Source organism: Toxorhynchites rutilus, chromosome 3 (assembly GCF_029784135.1).
Source record: "Toxorhynchites rutilus septentrionalis strain SRP chromosome 3, ASM2978413v1, whole genome shotgun sequence".
NCBI lineage: Eukaryota > Metazoa > Arthropoda > Insecta > Diptera > Culicidae > Toxorhynchites > Toxorhynchites rutilus.
This window is the reverse complement of record NC_073746.1, coordinates 247,592,506-247,612,890: the sequence shown is the minus strand read 5'-3', so window position 1 is coordinate 247,612,890 and position 20,385 is coordinate 247,592,506. Positions and strand designations below refer to the sequence as shown.

Sequence of the window (20,385 nt, the reverse complement as noted above, 5' to 3'; positions counted from 1 at the left end):
TATCCCCGAAACTATAACTGTTAAAAATTACCATAAGCCGCCGAGTAGTTTATAGTTTACTGTTTACAATTATTCTATAAGTGAAATTCTTTCACAAGTGTGTATATGTATGATTATTATATTTAGCGAATACTTATGCGAAAGTCAAACATTTATATTTTGCCTTTGAATGTATGAATCTAACGACGAATATATCGACGAATAGTTAATATATGGATTCGTTCAATCCAGTAACAAAAGGAACTGAAATCAAATAAGAATAGTCCGCTAATGATCTTATGAATTATATGCAATAAATATTCCACGCCACTAACATTAATTTCATTCAACAATATTCTAGAATATGAAAAAAGGCACTTGTCCAAAAAAGTTACTCCTATACTCGCGTCGGTGTGTCAGACCGAAGGTGTTAAAAAAGTGACACACGTCCCCTTCTTACCAACACATGCGATACGTTAAACGATGACGAACGACGAATAACGAAGCTAGAAAGAATAGCAAAGTCGTAGTGTTGATATTTTCTGAGAAATGAACGAATTATTGATTTCTCGGTCTGACAGACCAATGCGCGAGTATAGGAGTGTTAATGAGGTTTGATGTTTTTCGTGAGAGCAGTATCTGTGACAGTGTTGAATTGAGTGAATATGAACAGTCAGATGAAGAAGAATTCCCTCCTCTTAAAACTATGACAGTTAAATCGTCTGCCAGAGCAGTGCTGACTGAAAATAAATTGTCGTTCAAGGGGTTGATACTCACAATCAATAGTGAATTGGTGTGTTCAGTCTAAAAAAAGACGAAAATGCACAGAGTTAGGTGGAGCTACGGTATATGTGAATTTTTCACAAACATTGTTTTTCTTCGGAATTTTTACAGAAATTCTATATTTCGAAGTTTAGAATAATTTAGTGATTGCAGCGTCTCCTGTTGCCAGAATTGGAGACTTTTCATAGTGTTTATTTTTTTGTAAACAGATCTTATATTTACAGTGAACTGATTGTCTGCAAATTGGATCCAAATTGTACTGTCGAAACTACATTTTGAATAGATACGATTGAAATGACATAGATAAACACATAAAGTAAAAATAAATCATCCAGAATATTTATCATTCCAAGCGAGAAGAAAGTGTATGGAGTAATTGAACAATTCACACAATCCCGAATGGCAGTGATCGCACCGATCACTCACCCGAACCGATCGCACCAACTCGGTCGCGATCAATCAAAATAAATCACAACACCCCGGCGGAACGAAGCTAAGCTTCGAATGATCGTGGTGGATACACACCAAAAGTTTGTTCCTAATTTATGTGAGAACACCAAAAAAAAGCACACGACTTCGCGCACTGGGAATGGCTTGTGAACAAGACGAACAAACCTGGTAACGAGTATTTAATGGAAAACAGTCAAGACAAACACTTCGCCTTTCTTTCTTTCCCGTTTTTTTCTTCTTCTGTCGTTCATTCAATTTTCGACACATCACGTAAACAATCGAGAGCAGACAAGACTTGGGTACGTGAATCGCGATCCGCGGCCACGGTTCGGCTCGAAGTAATGGTTAGCCATCGGCCACCAATCGAGTAAGTGCGCGAAATAGACACTAAGAGATGCGAGTTTCTGAACTAATTTAAATAAAAATGAAGACATTTATCATTCGATGTTTCGTACGTGTTTGGGGTACAGATATGAAAGACTCCATCGGGTATGAAACGATGACTAATATGCTGCGCATGGGTGACCTTTTGGCACTCACTCCGACCACAGGCCCTCAAGACTTAAGCAGTAGAACCTCAATGGATGGCCAAACAGTTTCACACCCTCGCTCGCCGTGGTTACTCCCAGCGATGAAATTGATAAATGTCGCTTTTGTCTTGCTTGATTATTTCTTCACATCCATACTCGTTACGTTTGTTGTTTAGATTTCTGGTGACCTACGCATTAGATAGTTGGTTGGAGGTACCCATCGGCGTGGCGGCACGAACTCCGGGACCCAACAAACGCGCCGAATGAAAAAGCATGCGTTGATTTTCGCCTGCCTTCACGCCCTTCGACGCCCAATCGGTCGCTTTGGTTCCTCTCAAGCATGATAAATGAAATCATTATGCGGCTATAGATCACGGCGTCACACTTTTGTAAACTAATAAAACAATGGTCTGGCCTACACGATGCGCTTCGCTGTGCGAACGAGCACGAGCCCAACATACGTTCGACGGATTGCATATTACCCTCTGAATCCATTGGATTTGGTGCGCGATGAGGAATATGGAAGTCGCCGCTGGTGTTGGAATTTTTGGTCTTCTATCTCAGTCGGCCTGAACTAATAGCCCGGTGATGGTGGAGCGGAGGTCAACTTTGATTAGGAGTTGAAGCTTTTAATTGTCAAACGATGCCGCTCAACAAATGATCATCGGTGTTTCGGGGGATCGAATATAATGAATTGAAAAACGAATTCAAGCAGTGATTTGAAAAGGAGCAGCGAGAAATTTCAATCTTTAATACTCAAAAGTAGAATGTCCTGCTATCAACGCAGTGGATAAACATGTGTGGGCGATTGATTATTTATTTTTAGAAGAGGCCGTTGACGTAGGACTATTTCCTTTCATTTCTGTACCGGGGTGTAAGTTCAAAGTTTCGAAAACGAGAGAGTGACGCTGGAGTGCAAGGTTTTGCACGTTAATACCTCTTTACCGGCTGAATGGAGCGGTATAATGATCACTTCATCCGAAAGATAAAATATCAACGAGTTATATGATTGTCACATATTGGTCCAAAAAATCGTTTCAATAGCTTAAAAATTGCTTCAAAAGCAAGCTATTAAAATCATCATTGGTGATCGCAATGTGTTCCCGAACACGGACGCAAAACCTAGGCACCTGGAGAAACCATCATAGTGAATACATGCAAGCTGCGACTTCTTTTGCTCGCTTGCATTAGTGTTTGGGAAACCATAGCGGACACATGCAAGGCGTGAGTACTTTTACTCGCATCAGTTTCTGTTCTGCTTTCGCATGGAACAGTCATGAAAAATTGTTTGCGTGTGAATGCGTCCAAGCGAAGGAATATTCGCATTTATGCATTCGACTTGGTGTTCCCGTGATGCAATCCAATAGACGAATTTACACAAAGCTGAATCAGCTCATGCGACACCTACATTAGAGTTCAGAACCACAAAAGTGATGATGTTTGTTTATTCTACGCACTGAAAAGCAAGATTCGGTCGTGATTATTCATTTTATTTCTATTTAGATTCATTTCAACCATTAAATATCTTCAGTATATGGTAATAAAGTTAGGACTTTGTATATTTACGATGATTTCAACACGCGATTGGACCAAAATCGTTGATAATCTTCGAAAATTTTGAGTTTGATAATGCATACAGGTTATGAATACTGTGGATAATGGTGATGAAATCGATATCACATTAAGTTGGATTGAATCATTGATAATGTAAGGGCCGATACAAGAAGGATTTGCAGTATTTTTAGCGCAACACATGCTACTCATCGTTTATCTAGTTGAAAAAAAAAAAGTTACAACACTTACACCAAGCCATCCTTCAAAATATACATACCACATTGTAAAATGGCGAATTTTATGCAAGGTTATATAGACTTTATTTCGTTTTCACCGTGAAGAGGCGTTTCAATTTTGCGCATGGACTTCTTCTTCTTGAATGGCGTTAACTTTCCCTGTGGAACTTTTACCGTCTCAACATATGCATTAACTAGCGTCATTTATCAATACATAGTTGAGATTTCTTAAGCCATATAACAAGCCTTGAATGTATTCCGAGGGGCAAGCTCTAGAATACGCGTGACCACAGTGCAAATCGGAAGAAACTTCTTTGACGAAAAATCCTCCGACCAGAACGGGAATCGAACCCGAACACCCGGCATGATAATGTGGGACGCTAACCAATCGGCCACGGGTGCACTTAGTGATCATGGAGTGATCATGAAAAATCTCGTATTATTCTCACGAAAACAAAATTGAATCATTTATCAAACAGTTGCTTTTACAAGGCCACTCAAATTCCATCGGGTCGTTTCAGGACCACTAACAAGTTCGAAAGAGTTGGCTTTTATGTTAATGACAATTCCATACTTTTACTCATAAAACCACCAACTAACAAGAAGACTTTCAGCATCTTTCAAAATATTTATTCATTCATTCATTTATTTAGAATTAATTCAGATGCAATTTCAAATAAATGATTACCGAGCCAACGGTAGTCCTACGTTTACCTTGTGATTATATCACAGATATAACCCACTTCTTGTTTTTTCTAGTATTTTCTTTTTCTAAACAATTTTTGGTGACTGCCATTATAGGGGGTGAAACACGTATTTTTGCTAGCAAAGATTAATTATAATACAAAATAGAACAAAAATTGCAATATTCGTGGGGAAGAAGTATTGGTAAAATGGCTCTAGAATATCAGTTCAGACTGATGAAGGCAAAATAAATCATCGAATGTCGTTCACTGTCTAGCAATATTTCATCGAGATTAATAAGATTTCAATCTTATCGAAATCGATTGTTCATGACTATTTCATAATATAAAAAAATCTCTTCTCTTTTCACATAACAAACACTTTCGAAACACTCAATTTCATAACATTTTTTTTTCATTTAATCTTTGCACTTGACTGCACAAAAAATCACGAGATAGCGAGAAAACTTTGCCACTAAATATGCTAAACATGAGAAAAGTTCGGTGTTTTGAAGCGACGAACCTTCTTTCACTTCAGCAAAATAATTTGGTTCAATTATAAAGTATCTTCATTATTGAAAACCAAATCCAATCAATTGTATATTGGCCATTATTATCCATGTTCCGGGTCTTCACTGTGGAAACTATCCTGAAGCGGACAGAAAACTGGTATGTTTCCTCGACAGGTGATTTTAATAAAACTCGATTACTTTATTCCAAAGTGGATCCTTCTGGATGGACGTCAAATTGAAAGGTTGGAGTGAAAGGAGGTTTTAAAATGGGTTTTTTTTCAGCGAATCTTTTTTTTTAAGTTTCGATATTTTTTTATGAAAATCCAAATAATTTCCTACATTTCATTCTTTGACCAGAACTTTGTAGGTATTGTAGTTTTTGAGTTATATTTTTTTTTAAATCAAGAAAAAAAATTATACAGAATTTACAATTTTTTCAAGATAACGTACCAATAATAGTTATGGCTTGGTGTTGATAATATTTTTCCCATCACTTCTATTTTGTCATAAAGCTTTTGAATTTGTTTAGTTTTGATGCAAACGTTAGCGATATCGTTTAGCATTACAATAAATAAAAAACATGGTTCATGCACAGACAATGTAAATTTCAAAAGTGCGCTCATACTGTCGTGAAAACTCATTTGCTTTGATACTTCTTTTTTAAAAATTGAAAATATATAAAAGAACCATTAATAGGAACCACTTTCCAACTTCATTTTATAATGAGATGTAATATTACCACGCATTTACGCAACAGCACAAGCAACTATATGGATAGCGTGGTCGTGTAGAACAGCTTTGCATTCCAGCCGACCTTGGTGCGATCCCCGTTGACGTCGTATGGACTTTTTAGCACAATCCCAAAACAGATGAAAAAAGAAAAAAAGAAAGAGATGTCTGCTCCCATACATACAAACACTTCAAAGTTTTTGAGACTCATTTGCTAATTTGACGCTTCAAGACACAAAAAGACATTTTTTCTGCCGAAGATTAAATGTTTTCTGGCAACGCTAGTTTGGGTGTACGTTCCTATGGTTATACTGACAAGCTATACGTACAAGCTAATTTTTAAAAATTGAAAACATAACTATGTTGAGTATAGCAAATCGAATCTACACTTCCCATTTATCCTAAAAACTAAATTTACTGTTCAAATAAGTTCATTGAAGATAAGCTTGCTTTTTATCAGTGAGTAATGTCAAACCCGAACTGCTGCTTACCCAGTGTTGTTTTTTTGTAGTCCTCCTCCAGATTGATCACAAATTTCGCTGAATCGATTCCACGACGTTTGCAAGCAGTACTGGATTCCAAAGGTGGCAATATTAATTACTAAAATTATGGTTTCTATGATATCATAGAATTGACATCATAGAAAAAAAAGATGTATTTCAAAATCAAAACAGTTTCTATGAATGCAAACAAGAGTCCTTTTATTTTTAGCGCATCATCGATAATCAAGCAAAATTGCCTCTATAAAACAAACGTGTATAACAAACAGCCTATCCGTCTTCCGTTGGGGGAGTATACCAGCCTCTCTTCTCGTGTAACCGAACCAGCTCCCGGAACGAAGATTGAGCCCGTTCCAAATTATATTTCTTGTTGGCAACGTTGAACATGATGCGTGCATTCCCCTTCACTAGTGAAGCCGCTATCTGCACGATGACAGCTTCCATCGAATACGCAGGACTCCAGCCGCGATCCGTTAGCAGCTCCATGCAGAGAGCACCCCCTTTCAGCACAAACCCATTGACTATGTGCGGATAGACAATTCGCACGAAGGGCGGCTCGAAAGGATAACTCTCCTTGAACCGTATGTTGAGCCGAATGCTGTCTACACCCTCACGTTGTTTCAGTTGGATGAGATCCTGGTGTAGTAAACTGTCCGGATCAACAGTTTTCAGATGAACGATCCACTCGTACAGCGAATCATCGACTAGCTCCAACGTGTAAATCTGGTTGTTGTACGCGTAGGAACGATAAATCTCCTGTATTTCTCTCATCAACCGGTTAGTGGATAGAACCGATGAACTCGATGCTGAAGGATCTTTTGACTTTTGACTTAGCCGTATCTTCTCCAGATTTTCCAACTTTTGGTCCCTTGTTTTATATCCTGCAGTCGAACTACTTACAGCATCCGTGTCACCATTGCTCACCTTATCCGTTTCGGTCACTTTGTTCTTGTTGTTACCCTCGCGGGAAGCATGAAGCTCGTGAGCTTCCAACCCTACAGGTAATGGTACCTCAAACATCCGGCAAAGTTCGCGTAAAAGTACATCTACCTGGTTCACTAGATGATTAGACAGATTGCTACCATTTGCAAAAACATCTAAAACATTCATAATGCCGCTATCATCGTTTTCTGCTACCCAGGCGGGTGGCATTTCGGGATATGGTTCAACAATATGGACACGAATGAAGTAGGATCTTCCATCGTTGTCAATAAATCGGCACCTTAGTCCATCCACCGATCCGTCCAGGATTTGGAATCGTTCGTGATCTTTGGGAAATTTTTCCTTCAGTGTTTCTAGCTCCGACGCGAGCGTATCATCCCCGGCGGCCATTTTGTTCGTGTTTTCGTCAAACACGTGCACCTCTGTTCTTTGGAATGAATTTTAAATTTTTTTAGATCAACTATCTGCGAATAATGCGGATCATTAACTGATTGAGCCTGCATGAGGCCTTTGAATATATACCATCCAGATGGTATTTTTCTATTTTCAGGAACATATTTATTTATTACCTGCTCTTGTAGTAGACGGGGTAGTCTTTATTGCTAGGTAAAATGCAAAATTGTGGTGGTTCTTCAAATATTCATGCTCACTTGTTTGCTTCAATCATTGTTTTGCGTTTCCATGCTAAGAAACACGTGTTCAATGTTCCAAAACCTTTCAAATGCTTGTTACGGAAAGTAAACGCCCGATAGACTGTTCGATGTCATCATGAAGAAATTTTGTACTGCCAACTTATGTTCAATGAGTCATCACAGCTCCATTATTCGTACCGGCCTCCTCTATCAGAATTCGTGAAATAGAAATGTCTTCCACCTAATGATAATTTCACTCGTGGCATTCAATTTACAGAAAATAACAGTTCTACCACGGCAAAGTTCCCACATTAATATCGTGTTGAATCGTTCCAGTGAATTCCAATTCAATCGTCATAATCCGCCGTTCTTAAAACATTTTTTTTAGCTACACGCCACCCTAATAACGATGTATTAGTCCACCGAAAGAGTTACGCGCCGAACGACCCGCTAAAACTATCATTTTCGCGTTAACATTCATCTTATGTCTATATATTTACCTTCCGCCACTCGAGCTCCCTTCGAGACGACGGAGAAACAAACACTATGTCAATCAAATGTTTTGATTTCTCCCCGCTTCTGGACTCCGCCTTTCAGCTTCAATCCAACGAGCCACATAAATATCTAATCATCAATGAATTAAGCATCTCACGTCGTGGTAATAATCCTACCGACGGTCACACATTGAAGAAAAAAAATTGAAGCTAAACAAGAGTAGACGTTTCAAAAATGCTCAAACACTCGCGACATTCATTCATGCGTCGATCAAAGATAGGCTTAGGAATGACACTCTTTTTTTGTCGCTGCAAGGCAACCTGTTTTATGATCGTCTTCCTCTTTAAACGCGATCTCTGAGGCAGGGAAAAAAAACACCAAACCAAGAAAGCGCACGTCAGCATCCAAATTGAGAAGACCTTTTTCGGGTTATTTTTCTTTCTACTCACTTTCCTCTTTGGAGTGCTCTCATAAATCAATAATCATTATCACTTGACGCGATTTGAGTTGGTATCCAATATACTTATCGAAGATACGTCAATGCCAGACAGATATCTCGAAGAAGATGTCCGCGGATAGCGCAGTTTGGAGGAGCTGATGCGTATCGGAATAGGTCGAGGTAGCACTGAAGTTGAGATAATTCCCTAATCGTCTTTGGGAAGTACCTGTTTTGCTAATACCCCGGCTGGTGACAATCCGTTTGGGTAGGGTTGAGTGATGACTAAGTGTTTATCGGTGCATTGGGTTGTTGTTTCTACGATCGCGACGTTTTTGGTATGGTAGTTATCACGTAATTAGCTAGTCATGCACTATCTTCCGTCAAAACCCACATAATCCTGTTTTTCCGCCGTTCCTCTGCGTACAGACCGAAATATATACAATATTTATGACAGAATCCTGGTTTGTGAATATTTTGGCATTTCAGTGCCCTTACATCTTGGTTTACATTGGTTTGTTTAATTCAAATGAAACCATTCAAATATGATACGTGTAAGGTGACCTAATAAAGTATGAATTAAAACATTGAAAAAAAAACTGTCAATTTCAGAGAGAAATTTCCATTTCTTGACTGAATTCAGGGAATTTATTTAGATTTACATTAACAATCTGGAAAGTAAAATTAGCAACTTCTTGATTATTTGGCAGCACTGTTCTCAATGAGTTACAGACAAGACTTTGCTGTTGAGCTTCTTGATCATATTTTTTTCATGTAAAATCCACAATTTCAATGTACTGCTCTTCTATTCATCCCAAACATCGCGGATGCATTTGACTGAGCTGATTTGACGAATGGGCATGTTTCATGCACATGGATCTCTGCTCACCATCTCCCTTCAATTCGGTTGAATAACCACTCCATCAAATAAGCTGCTTGTCATGCTGTTTTTAGAGATCGTTTGAGAACGTTTGTCGGATGAGCAATTGGGGTAGTGACCCAAACTCAATTGACACCCGACGATTTGTCGTGATATTATTGTTTGTTCCCTTGTTCTTGTTTGTCATTGTCACAAAGTTTATATACTTACATTTTCGGACTACGTTGGATTGAATATCTATATTTTTCAAACGATAATCAAAATAACAGATCTATACAATCAGTGAATGTGAGCAAATGAACTTTTGTTCTATAAAATGTTTTGTAGTTCATTTTTCCATCCAGTGTTATGTGTCTTCATGATTATTGAAGACGACAAAATTGAATTTCATTTTGAATATCAGTTATTATTCGTCTTAATGGCATAGAGTTTCGCGTGTTTACTTTGTGGAGCGAAAATGATAATGGCTTTGCAGGGGGAATAAACCCATTTTTAAAACAACATTTTCTGTTCATTTGTAGATGTTATCCAATTTCAAACGATCGAGTAACGATTCCAATAATAATGAATCCAATAATTTCAGGTTAGCAAAATTGTTTCCCTTTTCGTTAATTAAGGGTAGAAATTTACCGCGAACAAATAATTCAAATGAACAATGACACCTAACCAAGCTGTCAGCTGTTTGAATAATAATAGTATTATTTTAAACCTCAATCCAATTTAAAAACAAAACAATTCACAACACCGTCTGGTAAACCAAGTTTTAGAGAATATAGTTGACCATAGAATAAGCTTTATCAATAACTATATTATGGAACAGATTCAGACATAAAGCAAGCGAGTTAATTTCTTGTGAATGTTAGGAACAGAGGTAAATCTTCCTATAAATAATGAATTAGACGCAACCCGTCAGTGTGTATGACGGTGAAATTTTTGAGGTGTGCTTACTAGGGTGCCAATGAATGTATGGGAAAAAATCGACCCTAAAATTTCAAAACGTTACCCTATACAAAATGTTCACCACCTCGAAAAAACACCCTATGCCAAATATCAGCTCAATCGGGCTTAAGGGAGAGTGGCACAAAGAGATCAAAGTTTGAGTTTTCTTGAAAACCGAAAAATCACCGGAAATCGTTGTTTTTAAAAAATATTGTTGGTGCAAAATGTCTTGAAATTTCATGACACGTCAAGATTTATAGTCATCTCGAAAATTTTTTCTTGTCAAACATCGATTTTTCAGGCGGAAAAACAACCAATTGCCAAAAAAACATTAATTTTGACAAAAAGACAAATTTCGAGATAACTGTTAATTTTCGTCTTTCCAAAAAAAAACTAAAATTTAAAAGTTTGTGACACCAGAAAATGAAGTCGGAATGAGCTAATATTTTGCATAGGATTTTTTTTCTATATTATAGTGACTTTCAAGCACTTATGGCTGATTTGTCACTTTACTTCCATTTTTGAAAGAATATCGGGAATGAGTATTGAACTCGTGACCTTTAGCGTGAGAGGTATGGATGTTACACCTACGCCAGATCGCCTCTTTTGCATGGGGTGTATTATCGTGCAAATCAACATTTCGTAGCAATTTCCGAATGAAAAATCGAAATAACTATTTTTATTGGCACCCAAAACCATACTTTTCATTCCGTAGTCCGAAAGAAGTCCCAAGAGTGCCGAATTTTGACCAAAAAAATTTCGAGATGACACTAGATCTCGACGTTTTATGCCATTTTAAGCCATCTGGCAACAAATTTTTTTTTTTCGAAAACCCTTGGGTGATTTTTAGATTTTCAAAAAACTCAAATTTGACCGCTTTGCGCCACTCTCCCTTAAGCCCGATTGAGCTGATATTTGGCATCAGTCTTCCATGTTTCACAAAAAACACTGCGTCCGGAATAAACATGTCCACGCTGCTGTTCACAGTTTTGTGTTTGAGTACAAACATGATTTTTTCGTACCTATGTTAGAAAATGTGACATGTTTGTATTCGTGGTATGTTTGGACATACGATGATCTTCGGGTTATGCAGACATTTGTGTTTAATTTGTATGGAAGTCCCACTTTAAAGAGGGGGAGGAGTGTCGAACCACCATAAAAACATTTATTTTCCTTCACATGTCAAATTTGGCGCTATTTGCTTGATTAGTTCTCGAGTTATGCGCCTCCCCCTAAGAGAGGAGGAGGAATGTCGAACCACCATAAAAACATTTTTGCCCCCTGAAACCTCGGCATGCAATTTTTTTTCCATTTGCTTGATCAGTTCTTGAGTCTTGCAGAAATTTGTGTTCCATTTGTATGGCAGGCCCCCCTTAGAAAAGAGATAGGGGTCCCAACCCACCACAAAAACATTTATTGTCTCGTTTTATGCCATTTTAAGCCATCTGGCAACAAATTTTTTTTTTCGAAAACCCTTGGGTGATTTTTAGATTTTCAAAAAACTCAAATTTGACCGCTTTGCGCCACTCTCCCTTAAGCCCGATTGAGCTGATATTTGGCATCAGTCTTCCATGTTTCACAAAAAACACTGCGTCCGGAATAAACATGTCCACGCTGCTGTTCACAGTTTTGTGTTTGAGTACAAACATGATTTTTTCGTACCTATGTTAGAAAATGTGACATGTTTGTATTCGTGGTATGTTTGGACATACGATGTTTAATCCCAATGTTTCACATGATGATCGAACATGGTGTACAGTTTCTCTTGCATTTTCACCCCAAGCACCGGCAGTGCGTAGAGTAGAAGAAGCGAATCGGACACCACACCACCACCACTCAACGCGTGGTGTGTTGGTATGTTGACATGGAAAAAATGCTTTCATGACAATGGATGCTTCGTCTAAAATATTGGGCAAATAAAATAAACCTCTTTTTCTGTTCTGAACAAAATAAACATCGATTGATATGAGAGTTTTTCACATTTGATATCATTATTTAGTGCACGCATCAATTTATATATTGAATTCATGTAACATTCGTTATTATTAGCTATTTGAACAAGTACTAAAATTGAATTATTCAGCAGTGACATGTTAGGCGTGACGCTAACCACTCGACCACGGGAGCAACAATTTTGGCTGGATCTTTGAATACAAATGGCCAATACTGCTTGTTCGCGACGATCGCGACCCGAGCTATGAAACGAGCGGAGAAAAGGAGAAGAAAGGATGATGCAATCGCATGCACACATAGCATATGTAGTGCAGTGTAAGTGTAGCTTTTAGTTTTTTCCTTCATTCAGTTTGTGATAACATCGAGAAATTAATGGTGTGTTTTAGCCGCTGAAATTTCTCTGTTGGTTCTGCTGTGTGCCGCTGAAGGTTGCATCTAAGACTAATTTTTGGGCATTAATTTTTTTGGTCAGCATTTGTACGACGCTATGCAGTCGGCTCCCCAGACTTTAATTGCCAACATGCACGCAAAAAAAAAGCTTCTTTCTATTCAGAGAATGTTTTCTTTGAACGAAACCAAGGACTATTTAATCAGACTTGCAAAATGTGCATGAACGATCTATAAATTTTTACTTAGTCGCGGCAATACATACACACACTCTTTACAGATACACGGGCCGAAGGTTGTGCAGTCCACTGATGATTTAACAAGAGCCAAAGGTTGTACCGCTCATGACAACTCTACACGAGCTGATGATTGCGCCGGCTAGTGATCATTCTATCCTGGATTCCTCGAGTCGAAAAAGACGCACCACGCTAGATATGGGGTGCAGACTAGGGGGTCGTTGCTGATTAACGGTCAGCTGCATCCCAATAGGAAGTATCCCATGTCGGGCACACGTACAGAGCACTGAAGACTGCAACATCCCAATTATGAGAACACTTGTAATACTAACCTCGAGCCATCCGCGAGTAATCGGTTACATATTAACATAGTTGTAAGCAAACATTGTCAAAATATTGAACTCCCGGCCCCGTTAGGCTGACGCCATATGAGCCTTAATAAAAATATATATTTTGGTGCATGAACTTATAGCCTCTTAGTTCGTGCAATTTTTGAAATGCGAACTAAATTTCAAGTTCGTTTCTGTGAAAAAGTATTCTACGAAGAAATGTTTTGGGATGAATAATTTCTTTCCGTGTATGAAAAGAAACGAAACGAAAGCAATGAATACTGCGACATCGGGTGATATGTTTGTACATGATGTTCTTGAATTATAAACATCGTGTTTGTTTTCACATGTCTATGTTTGTTTATCATTGTTCGTGTTGGGGATAGACACTCAACACTAGCGAGAATCATGTTTGAATTCAAACAAAAACATGGAATTTTCACATCGCGTGGACATGTGTAAGTGTTTTTCGGAAGACTGTTTGGCATAGGGTGTTTTTTCGAGGTAGTGAACATTTTTTATGGAGTAACTTTTTGAAATTCGAGATGACCATTTTCATTGGCATCCTAGTGCTCACTCACAATAGAACGTTCAAACAGACAGTTGACCACCAAACGTATAAATTGCAATTCCTCGCAAAATAACTCATCCACGTCTTTTCCTTCTTCCTTCTTCCTTCTTCCTTCTTCCTTCTTCCTTCTTCCTTCTTCCTTCTTCCTTCTTCCTTCTTCCTTCTTCCTTCTTCCTTCTTCCTTCTTCCTTCTTCCTTCTTCCTTCTTCCTTCTTCCTTCTTCCTTCTTCCTTTTTCCTTCCTTCAGACTCGATTATACAGTCTCCGATTTCTTTTCACTGTACATAATCGAATCCTGTATAAAATTGAGTCATAAATTTTTTTTATTTGCTACTAGCTGACCCAACTTAAAGAGAGGGTAGGAGTCTCGAACATAAAAACATTTCATGCCCCCTGAAACCTCGACATGCCACATTTGGTTCCATATACTTGATTGATCTTCGGGTTATGCAGACATTTGTGTTTAATTTGTATGGCAGTCCCACTTTAAAGAGGGGGAGGAGTGTCGAACCACCATAAAAACATTTATTTTCCCCTAGAACCTTCACATGTCAAATTTGGCGCTATTTGCTTGATTAGTTCTCGAGTTATGCGCCTCCCCCTAAGAGAGGAGGAGGAATGTCGAACCACCATAAAAACATTTTTTGCCCCCTGAAACCTCGGCATGCAATTTTTTTCCATTTGCTTGATTAGTTCTTGAGTTATACAGAAATTTGTGTTTCATTTGTGTGGCAGCCCCCCTTAAAGAGGGGGATGGGTCTCGAACCACCACAGAAACATCCATTGCCCCCTGAACCTTTACATGCCAAATCTAGTTCCATTTGTTTGATTAGTTCTTGAGTTATGTAGAAATGTATGTTTCATTTGTATCAGAACCCCCCTCGGTCGCATTGCAAAAATTGTCCAACTTCGAACGCTCATTGCTCAGTCATTTCCTGATGGCTTCACGAGATTTTTGCATCAATCAATTCGAGCACTCCATAACAATTTATCACCATGCAGGGAATTGCATATTTTATAAAACTAACCATCGTACAATTGAAAAATGTCAAGCCTTATCAGAACGAAAATTCCGCGTTCTGATTGGTCGATTGACGTAAGCAATCTTTGCTCTCCAAGTTGCGCATTCAATACAAATATGGAACTGTGCAAATAAACATGGGATCGGTTTAATGTTCTGCTACGCTATATTCCACGTTTTAACTGGTATAATTTACGCTTCCTCAGTTTCGCCGTCTAAAAGGAGCAAGTGGCGATTAGTCGTAGGACAAATTCCATTCGAATGAACCTCTTACAGTAGAAAAAATAAGTGGGAAATAAATTGTTCGAAAAAACGAACATTGGTCATAACGAACTTTTTTTCTGTTGAATCATTACTAACACATCTGTTCTCCACAGCGCATTCAAGTTCACTTCTGAAGACGGTTTGCATTTCCAATTGTGAATGTTCAGAAGCATCGATTAATTTAGCAAATGTTGAGGAAAAGTTACGTTTTTGTTCACAACAACCTTAGGTGAACGCTTTGTGGATGTGGAGGTGCTGGAGGAAATCATCGGGACGTGGAACGTCGATATCAATGAGATTGATGGTATGAAAATTCCTCCGCCGGATCCAGTGGGTCATCTCACTGATGGAGATTAAATTCATCCGAATGGCAACCTCCCAGCCCTGAACGCCATTTTTTCGCAGCTTAGTTGTGCATAGCAGGTTTTGAAGAATGTTCAATTTTTCGAGAAATGGTTAATTGGAAAGAAATAATTCTTCACCACTGACATTTCTCCTCCAACAACAGTGAAAATAACAGAATAGTTTTCGTTTAAAAAAAAGTTTTCAGGTAATAAGTTAAATTACAGAAAAGAAGAAGGATCACATCTCACTTTAAGTGGATGAATTCAGGTTTCCCCTTTGAGACTTTCATTTTCCTGTACTTGTTCGTCTCGCTATGAATAATTAATGCAATTATGAATGTCTTATATTTGCTATTTAAAGTAAATTTTTGTTCGCAGTGTGCATGTAAGGTTAATGATGTTGATTAGTCCGATTTGGGGCGTTTTCGCGTAACTAGTAAATGCAAATCGATTGTTCTTCATAAAAATCACATGTAATCAAAACGAGTTGAAAAGCCCCATGTCTCTAGTTTTCTAAGAATACCACAAGGCACTCAAATTGTTCTTTTTATGTTTTTTAACGATTTTGACGTGGGTCTACGTCTAACCGGAGTATATGGGGGGTAAAATGAAAACCTAAACACAGAACATGCAGGAAAAAATGAAAGATTCCAAATGCTCATAACTCGAACATTTCTTATTGGATCGGAAAGATGTTTGCATCAATTGTAAAAAATATTTCTACGCTTCTGTCGCAATTAATAAAATGTTATTTTTCATTAGATAAACAATTGAAAAACTGTGAAATGTCAAGCGTTATCTAAACGCCCTAAATGCCTAGTTTTGATTGGTCCGATTTACGGATTCCCGAACACAGACTTCAAATTCAATGTACTTATAGGAATCCGCATAGCAAATATACATGCAAGTAGGGGACATTTTTGTTCCAACTGAGCTGTGTTTCCCTAACACGGACTTCAAAATCAATGTGCCTGGGGGAATCCACTTTGCAAATACATGAAAGTCGGGGGTATTTTTGTTCCGACTGAAATGTGTTTCCCTAACACAGACTTCAAATCCATGGAGCGTGCGGAAATTGGCATTACAAATACATGCAAGCCGGAGTCATTTTTATTCCGACTGAAATGTGTTTCCCTAACACAGACTTCGAATCCATGGAGCGTGGGGAAGTTGGTATTGCAGTTGGAAATGCCCCCGACTTGCATACATGCAAGTCGGGGGCATTTTTGTTCCGGCTGAAATGTGTTTCCCCAAAACAAACTTCAGAACCAAGGTGTCTGGGGAAATTGGCATTGCAAATTCATGCAGGTCGGGTGTATTTTTCTTCCGACTGAAATGTGTTTCTCTAACACAGACTTCAAATCCAAGGACCGTGGAGAAATTGGCATCGCAAATACATGCATATTTGTAACGAAGAACATAATCTATTCAAATGCATGAATTGACCTCACATGACATTATACAATCTTTTTACTCACAAAGCAAATATATTGAATTCGATTGAATTCGGAAATTGTTTCATTCAATCAAAAATTAAATTAATACAAACAAATAATTGCAAAGCTAAGGTAGTCCCACGTCAACCTTGCGGTTATATCATAGATATAATCCACCCATTTTTTTTCAAAGAGAAGTTATGTTCATGGTTTGTCCATCTCTGATCATGATTTGTCCTGTTCTAGGAATCAGTATTATTGAATGGAAAAAATCAGATTTTCAATTAGATGTTGGATTTCTTATTGCTTGATTTTACTGTTATCATATTGATCCATTCATAATTTATGTTTTCTTCAGAATATTGCCTTTTCTTAGGCATTTAAAAAAGTGTTCACCTCAATACACTCAACACAGAGAAACTTTATTTCTGTTATGCGCGAAAGACAACATAAACAAGCTGCAGCGCGCCAAGCGGTTGCCATAGTAATCATGTGACCAACCAACATCAGCGCATCGTTCAAACCGTGTCAGAATTGAGACCATCGAGATACATTAATTACATTATTTAGATATACAAATCTGATACAAATGTTTTGCAACCATGATGTTTATAATACTTGTAAGCAGAGATGCCAACCTTCCTGATTTTTCAGGATTTCCCAAACTTTTTGGCACGCTCCCTGATATCCTGACAAACACTCAATTTTCCCTGATTTTTATAAAATGGTCCTGATTTTTCCTGATTTTTTACTTTTTGCTTAATCAGAAAAAAAAATCCATATAAATATACTGGGAATTTTGCTGGTTGTGTATGAGAACTGTCATAATAGTCTACATTGAAAAGCTTTCCGGTCCGCGCTTATATAATACTTACTCTTTCTTTCGATTATATTTTATCTGTTCGCATTTTGGAACGGAAATGATGAAAGGAATATTAGCGACCAACAGTTATGTACAGTTAAATAAAAACGATACAGGTTTCATTACATTTTCGCAGCAAATAACATCCAAGTAGAACAATCGATGCACAAGAATTTTAGAAGTAAGAACGTGTAAGCATCTTTTTTTTATTAAACTGTAATTATTATTAAAAAGTGTTTTATTTCTTGAAGAATATATATCAAATTGTTTGTAAAGCGAGCAGTTGAAAGAATTATCCGTGAGACACGAAACATGAATTAGCAGGTTCACTACATATGTTTAGAATCTCCGTTCATGTGCATCAGTTGAAACATGGTTACGTAAATCGTTACGACTTGTGCGTTTCATCTATGCATCGATTTTTTTTTAAAGCAATTCGTGGCGGGTGATGAAAACGGGTCATTTTAAACAATCCGACTGACCCGGTCTTCACCTGAAAAAAATTCTAATCTAGTTCAGGTGGTATTGGAGAGGAATTCTGTATTGTGAGCTTCTACCAAGCAAACAGTCGATACATTCCCACAAATACTGCTCGCAACTGGACAAATTAGCTTCCATACTTAGATAATGTATAGAATTGTTAGGCTACCTGAAAGATTTCAGAACTTCCTGAATTGATTGCAAAACAACACTGTGCATATAAAATTTAAAAAAAATAATACTTTTGTTTTCTCAAAAATGGGTACGAACTTTCCGGACAACCCAATATGAGCAAACACACAACGATACAGTACGATTATGAGCTTTTCGGATCGGTACTCAACAGAGTCACATGTATAAAAGACCTGGGAATTATTTTAGATTCGAAGATCACGTTCAGCGAACATATCGCATACGCAGTCTCAAAGGCTTCCAAGGCTCTTGGATTCATTTTCCGCACTACTAAACACTTTACGAATATACAATGCCTTAAGGTTTTATATTGCTCTCTGGTTCGCTCGATTTTGGAGTACGCTTCGGTCGTCTGGGCTCCATATTACCACAATAACATACAAAGAGTGGAGTCTGTGCAGCGTAAATTTGTCCATTATGCACTGCGTCGTCTCCATTGGAATGACCCTCAAAACCTTCCAAGATATGAAGATCGTTGTAAGCTCCTGGGTTTGGATCAGTTATGCGTACGACGTAACACAGTTAGAGTTGTTTTCGTTTACGATCTCATCCAAGCCAACATCGACTGTTCTGGATTGTTAAGTTGCATTAATTTCAACGTCAGAAGGAGAAATCTGCGTAACCACGAATTTCTCCGCCTTCCAACTGCACGAACTAATTACTCTCACCATGAGCCTGTTGCTAGCATGGCTCGAACATTCAATCGCCATTTTGAAAACATCGATTTTCATATATCAAGGAACAGAATAAAAAATCGTCTTAGACAAGCTCAAACGTTATTAGGTTAAGACAATTAGTTAAGTAGTTTGTATCATTAGGGTTCAATGTCAACCTGTTGATAAATAGTTAAAAAAATAAATAAATATGAGCTATCCTGATTTTCCCTGATTTTTTTTTCGTTATCCCTGATTTAAAAAAAAAGTTGGCAACCCTTGTAAGTGTCAGTGTAATAATAATAGTCAAAATCCGATAATAGTCAAAACGTCTTCGTCGGTAGTTTCAATTGTTATCGGATAAAAACAAAAAGGTTTGGAAGAAATTTAGTGAAAGAAATCAAATGTCTGGAAAAGGTGCTCTTGATTTGTTACGAGTCTATGATAGTACTTTTTTCCTGAAGAATATTCTGAGATATGATAGAAACAGCAGGTTTGTGGTTTTGACGTAGAACTACGTCTTTCATTAAGGGTGCCAAATCAGAAAACAGGTCACGTTTTTATGAAATAAAGTTAACGTTAATAATTATTTTTGTCGCAAACGGATTTTGCCGATTTACATACTAAACGAATCGGAAATTCCGTAAGATTTGTTTAATATGCTATACATTAGATTCCCCTGGTTTGTAGATGGTTAAAATTCCTGAAAACTTTAAGCGTTTCCATTTTCCCATGCATTTGTTCAGTCCATTTGTGTGCTTTCCCGAACAGAGCTGTCAATAACGAGCAACTTATCGACGACCAACGGAGGGGAAATCGAAGGATTTAAAGTCTCCGTGAACAAAGGAAAAGGTAGAAGAATGAAGGGGAATACTTGCCAAGAGTATAAACAGTGGATCCCGCTGAGGCAAACTTTCATTCGGTATCGGACTGTTGAGCAATCCAGTTCACTTTGCTTTCGCTGCGCTTCGATCTAAGATTGGACCCCACCAGTGGTAATTAAACTTGGATATCGTCGTGTGGTTTTTCCAGTTCGTTTTTCGCGTTATTCGTATCGTGTGTTTTTCTTTCCGCGTCATAAATTGGACGCTTTGCGCAGTGTGTGATGAGCAAGAAGAAGAGGAAGGCATGCTCGAGTCCTGCAAAAAACGAACGCATTGCCAGGGGCAACAAAATTCCGAGGCAAGCGTCATCTAATGCTGCACGCGTTGTTGGTGCAGTGAAAAGTGCTCGCACTGAACCGAGCCTTCGCGAGTGTGACACCGCATCGAACAACAGCGAAGATTTCGCCGCGTCGGTCGAAAATGTAAACGCCGTTACCCAGACAGCAACCAAAATCAAGCTCCCCCCGCTGGTGGTGAAGGCGGTCGCTCTTGA

At 38.1% G+C, this 20,385-nt stretch overlaps 2 protein-coding genes across 2 annotated transcripts in view; one reads left to right on the top strand and one right to left on the bottom strand.

Moving 5' to 3' along the window:
- Nucleotides 1-20,385, top strand: part of LOC129779622 (helix-loop-helix protein delilah) — a 114,389-nt gene that overhangs the window by 22,083 nt on the left and 71,921 nt on the right. The gene's annotated exons all lie outside the window — the stretch shown is intronic.
- Nucleotides 6,227-7,321, bottom strand: LOC129779623 (ubiquitin-conjugating enzyme E2 Q2-like). The gene has a single exon (XM_055787210.1). The coding sequence runs from the start codon at nt 7,286-7,288 to the stop codon at nt 6,227-6,229; it is 1,062 nt and encodes a 353-aa protein (XP_055643185.1). The 5' UTR covers nt 7,289-7,321.

Coding starts and splice junctions, on each gene's coding strand:
- LOC129779623 (XM_055787210.1), bottom strand. CDS start 7,288: ATGGCCGCCGGGGATGATACGCTCGCGTCGGAGCTAGAAACACTGAAG.